This window comes from Penaeus chinensis, chromosome 2, assembly GCF_019202785.1.
Source record: "Penaeus chinensis breed Huanghai No. 1 chromosome 2, ASM1920278v2, whole genome shotgun sequence".
NCBI lineage: Eukaryota > Metazoa > Arthropoda > Malacostraca > Decapoda > Penaeidae > Penaeus > Penaeus chinensis.
Window position 1 is genome coordinate 42,782,241 of NC_061820.1, and position 6,000 is coordinate 42,788,240.

Sequence of the window (6,000 nt, forward strand, 5' to 3'; positions counted from 1 at the left end):
AGGGTCTCGGCAGACTTCCGGTTGTACAGTAAAAGTGCACACACACACACACACACACACACACACACACACACACACACACACACACACACACACACACACACAATATATATATATATATATATATATATATATATACATATAAAGAGAGAGAGAGAGAGAGAGAGAGAGAGAGAGAGAGAGAGAGAGAGAGAGAGAGAGAGAGAGAGAGAGAGAGAGAGAGAGAGAGGGAGAGAGAGAGAGAAAGAAAGAAAGACAGATAGAGAGACAGCCAGACAGACAGATACATTGCCATAGACAGAAACAGAAAGATATATATATATGTGTGTGTGTGTGTGTGTGTGTATGTGTGTGTGTGTGTGTGCGCGCGCGTTTGCGTGTGCGTGTGTGTATGTGTGTGCATGTTTATGCGCGCGCGTGCGTGTGTGCTTCCGTTTGCGTGCATGTGCGTGCTTGCGTACATGTGTGTATGCGCACGTGCGTATGTTTGTATATGTTTGTGTCTCGGCGAATGTAGACATATAAATATACACATGTGACACCGCGGCTCTGGTACTCCCACCTAATAACATGACTGCGTATATGTAGGATTCATAATGCTACCTTTAAGTATCCCATTATCTGCTCGTGCAAGGACTGCTTGTGGGTGCGTAACAGAACTGTGTGGGTTGGGGTTGGCATACCATTGGTGTCACAGGTTAAGCATTGTCCAATAAACATGCTGATTGGCGTATCCTTGAAGTGACGTTGGCAGCATGCGTTGATTGGTTCGTTTGAACGGCGTCGAGGAATTATCAGAGGTTAAAGATAGGTGCCTCACGTGTTCCACAGGAAAGATTGCTAGCGCTATCGGTAGACTTATGCGCGCACACACGCATATGTGTGTGTATGTGCGCGCGTGTGTGTGTATGATTGTACACACACACACACATATGTGTGTGTGTGTGTGTGTGTATGCGTGTGCGTGTGCGTGTGCGTTTGCGTGTGTGTGTGTGTGTGTGTGTGTGTGTGTGTGTGTGTGTGTGTGTGTGTGTCTGAGGATCCCTTATATACAGACATCTTAGTCCTCGTGTAAGTATGTTTTAATTTTAAGCGTATATTTTTGTAAGTTCATGCGTAAATTTGCTTTTTAACTCAATTACCGGCATTCAGGTTGATTTCATCCTCGTACTTCCCGTTTTATACCGTTTACTGTATTATTTTAAAAAAAATTGTCTTCGTGGGGTACAAAAAGCTCGAGTTTAATCCTGTCGACTTAAACGTTAATCTCGCTTTGCTAATCCAATCTCCCAAGTTGTTGTTTTTTAACGTTTCGAACAAGTACTTCATATTTTCGACTCAGACTCTGATCATTTCAAGTCACCTTTCAATTTCATTTTAGCTACGTTTAAAATCAAAACGTATTTTTTTCCTTCTATGCATTTGATATGATCCTTTTCAACATAGATTAAGGTTCGTTGTAGGCGCATAAGGATATTGAATGTTTCACTGTGGAGTCGATTTTCCATATTCATTTTTATGATTTGTTTCGATTCTTTTCTCGGGTTTTTAGTCGCCTATGATTACTATCACTATAGCTGCACACACACAAACACACACATATACAAATAGACAAGCACACATTTTCTTTGGCGATGATTGGCTGACTGGAACATATTCAACGAACATTTCAAGGGAAAATCGCCACCAAACTGACAGTTATCATCACTAATCTGTCAAATCCATCTTTGCCTTGATCTGGCAATCATTTATTCCTCCTTTCGTCTTCCCTCCCTGTTTCGCTTTAAATTTCTCATGTTTTATTTGTGTCTGTATCCCCATGTTCACCAATAGAATGCTAAAATATCTCAAAAATACCCATGAAGACAAAACCCACATCCCTTATTTTTGTTTTCCGAAAAAAATATCCATTCAATATTTCCTCATTCTGAATATATCCTTACATTATCCTCATGTTACTTTCCCCACCCTCCCCCCAAAAATATAAATGTTTTCCGAAAATAATATCCATGAAATATTCCTACATCCTAAATATTTCCTTACACCGACTGGACTTCACAATATTACATCGGTCCAGCGGCTTCATCAGCCTATCACCAGCGTTGACCTACACCTGTCCAGCTCGGCTATTTTGGGTTTATTTCCCTTCTGTTTCCTCCTGGGTGAGGCCTTCTCGCGCTGGCTCGCGGGAGGCGATGGGGCTTTCTGCATGCACATGCAAAGTATGACACAAATATGCATATATATATATATATATATATATATATATATATTTTGTGTGTGTGTGTGTGTGTGTGTGTGTGTGTGTGTGTGTGTGTGTGTGTGTGTGTGTGTGTGTGTGTGCATCTGTACACTTGAATACACACACTCACACACGCATCTACCTACCTAACTATCTATCTATATCTATTTGTCAATCTAGTTATCTATTTATGTACCTATGGATATATATGTATGTATATGTATATTTATGTATGTATATATATATGTATATGTATATATATATATGTGTGTGTGTGTGTGTGTGTGTGTGTGTGTGTGTGTGTGAGTGTGTGTGTGTGTGAGTGTATGTGTATCCATGTGTATCCATGTATATAGTTTACTTGATGAATAAGAACATCTATATAAACAGATAGATAGATACTGCACGGAGTGACATATACATAAAGAAACAGAGGTGGCCGCAAATATTGAGAAATAGAAACTGCTAAAAATACAATGCACCGAACTGGATACAAAGATGAGTCAACTATTTCGAAATTAGTCTTCATTTCACCGTCCGGTCGAAAGGAAGCTTTGGGATTTAAGAACTATTGCATGGATAAGTGCATATATATATATATATATATATAAATATATATATATGTATATATATTTATATATATATACTTATGTACATTTGTATGCATATATGTTTATACACACACACACACACATACTTCCACATGTTTATATACGCATGTGGAAGTATGTATATGTATATACACGCATATGTATATGCATATTTATGTATACATAACTTTAGATATGTGAATATACATACATATATAATAGATATGCATGTGTGTCTACATTTGCATATATATACATATAAACAAATATATGTATACACGTATGAATATGTATATGTATACATATATATGTATATAGACGCATACACACATGTATATGTATATATAAATATATACATGTGTGTACATATATGCATATATATATGTATATATGTTTGTTTGTGTGTATGTGTGTATACACATGAATATATATATAGAGAGAGATTTATAAAGATATATATATGTGTGTGTGTGTACACATATGAATATACATATACATATGTGTGTGTGTGTGTGTATAAACACACATACGCACATATATGTATATATATATAATATTCATATGTGTACACACACACACACACACACACACACATATATATATATATATATATATAAATATCTATATATACATTCATATGTGTATACACACATACACACAAACACACATACACACACACACACTTATATGTATATATGTATATATACATATATGTATATATATGTATATATGTGTGTGTGTGTATGTATAAAAAAAAAAAAATATATATATATATATATATATATATACATATATGCATATGTCTACATGTGTGTTTATATATATGTATATATATACATATATACATATATACATATATATATATATACACACATATGTGTGTGTGTGTGTATGTATATCTATCTATCTATATATATGTACACACACATCAGTCTTTCTATCAATTTAACCATCTATCTGTGTATATGCTTAAAAGAGAGAGAGAGAGAGAGAGAGAGAGAGAGAGAAAGAGAGACGGGGAACAGAAACAGACAGACAGGGGACTATAATAGCGAAATTCATCCGATTATTCCCCCTCCACTTCGCAGAGCATTCGAGGAGAACGTTGGCTTCCCTGTCGGCGGCGCGGCCAGGTGTGCACGCGCGCTGGAAGTCGAGAGGCCACGACGCAAGATGAGAAAACGCGGTGTCGTGATGTCATGGCCAGCAGTCGTCGCCGTGGACCTGTTGACTTCAGTCCTCCCGACGCACTGCGTTCAGGATGACGTCGACGCAGGGGCGTGCAGGCGTCGGCGAGCGAGGAAGAAGCTGAATCTTGGCGAGTGTCCTTCGTTCTGAGGCGCAAGCGGCGGCGACGGCGGATGGAGGACGGAAGGGGGGAAAAATCAATTACCTATATTGACCCACTTGCGATACCTACTTTTCTTGCCTCACTCGTTCTTTTCTTCTCTTGTTTTATATTTCGTGCTTTGGAAGTCTTCTCTGGTGTGTTTGCTTTCAATATCGTTTGCTGGGGGAAATATGTCTGAACTCCGCACCATTTCAAGGCCTTGCGGGTGTGATACATCATGGGCGTATCGTCTTTCTGGAGAAAATTGGCGCAGACGATTGCGAAAACCCACTCTCCGCGCCACCTCATTAAGCGATAATTTTTCTCAAGTTGATCTCCCTACGGACTTCTTCCCGGGTAAAGTCTGGCGCCAAACACCGTAGTCAAAGGTGGCGGCGCTCTTATCTCACTGATTGACGGGCAGTGAGATTCGTACTCAAGGACGGGCGCGTGGCCAAAAGACGGACGGCTGCGTCCTGAGCGGGAGGGTCATGGGCCGTGCGGGGCTGAGAGGGTGACCCTGTGATCGCCTCGCATCATGACCCCGCATTCCCCTGCAGCCCCAACACGCCCCGGGGCCCGGCTGGGGGGCAGGGCGGCGAGCGTCACTCGGCGGCGTTTGAATTTGGCGCGGCGCGGGGGGCGGGCGGGGGGCGGCGTGACGTCACGGGCGGCGGCGCATGCGCAGCTCAGTGTCGGGGTGAAGCTGGGACGGCTAAGATGGCGACCAGTAACAGCCTGGACCAGGTGTCGAGTGCAGACGTGGACCACAGTGCTGTCGCTGACATTGTTGGATCACTTGAGACACCTTTGACCGCGCCAGCAAAAACCGCATCAAATCAAGCAGTAGATGTTAGTGCCGAGGTGGGCGTGAGTGTGGGCGTGACCGGGACTGTGCAAGCTAAAACAAACGGTGGTAAAGTAGGGTGTCGAGGGGTCCCGGCGGTCAGCGGAGGCTCAGCAGTGTTAGCAGGCAAGGCTGTGGCTCCTGCTGGCGTGAGTGTCGCTGCTGCGTCGCCACAGGTCCTGCAGGGCGCGGGGGTCCCGTCTGGGGCGCTGAAAGGGGACTGTGGTGCTGGCGCCGCCCTGCAGGGTGGTCCCCGCCTCCCCCTCAACGCCCTCAACAACGGAGCTGCGGGCGTGAAGCCGGTGTATGGGGTGGGCCCCACGCCCATGACAGGTGGCGCCCAGGGCACGCAGGTGGTGGTGAACGGGGGTGTGTCCGGGGGGGCCCACACAGGCTCCCCGCAGGCCAGCCTGCAGGCCCAGCCAGCTCTCAAGGGACTGACCAAGGTGGTGACCACGGCTGGAGCCGCGGGGCAGCCCGCTGTCATCATGTCCAAGCCCGGCACAGTGACCGCTGTGCCCTCGACCGGCACCCCCGGCACAGTGCCCATCCCCCAGGGCATGCAGATCCTCAACATGCGGCCGAACCAGGCCATCAAGACCACGCAGGGCACGACCACGCTCGCTCCCAGGATGATCCTCAGCCCTGCGCAGGTCCTCCCAGGGATGCGTCCAGGACAGCCCGGGGTAAGTTGGCCGGGGAGGTCCTCCCTGCGGCATAGGAGACGGGGGGGGGGGGCAGACCGCCTCCCGTGCGGCTCTGCTCCCTCGGCAGATTCACCTCGAAGGAGGTGTTTCCGCAGTCCTGCAATTGTCACTGAATTAACCCTAATATTGCTCCTTAAATTGACAGTCATGAGAAATATGAGTAGTTTTGTTTATTGACACAATAACTTGCCAAGTCTGAATATAGAATGAGTGATATGAGTAATCTCTGTTAAGAGGAACACTTAATAATTGAAGCTAGGGAAGAGAAAGCTTCAAGATGGCAT

General features: G+C 44.4%; 1 protein-coding gene across 5 annotated transcripts in view; it reads left to right on the plus strand.

Moving 5' to 3' along the window:
• Positions 1–3,945: 3,945 nt before the first annotated feature.
• Positions 3,946–6,000, plus strand: part of LOC125035894 (transcription initiation factor TFIID subunit 4-like) — a 39,870-nt gene continuing 37,815 nt past the window's right edge. For 3 of the 5 annotated variants that reach the window (XM_047628214.1, XM_047628227.1, XM_047628234.1), the window contains exon 1: positions 3,948–5,695. In XM_047628214.1, coding sequence (XP_047484170.1) covers positions 4,883–5,695 — 813 coding nt within the window. In that variant the 5' untranslated portion in view covers positions 3,948–4,882. Of the gene's footprint in view, positions 5,696–6,000 lie in introns of all 5 variants that reach the window. The other 2 variants (XM_047628221.1, XM_047628207.1) reach the window with 2 other exon arrangements.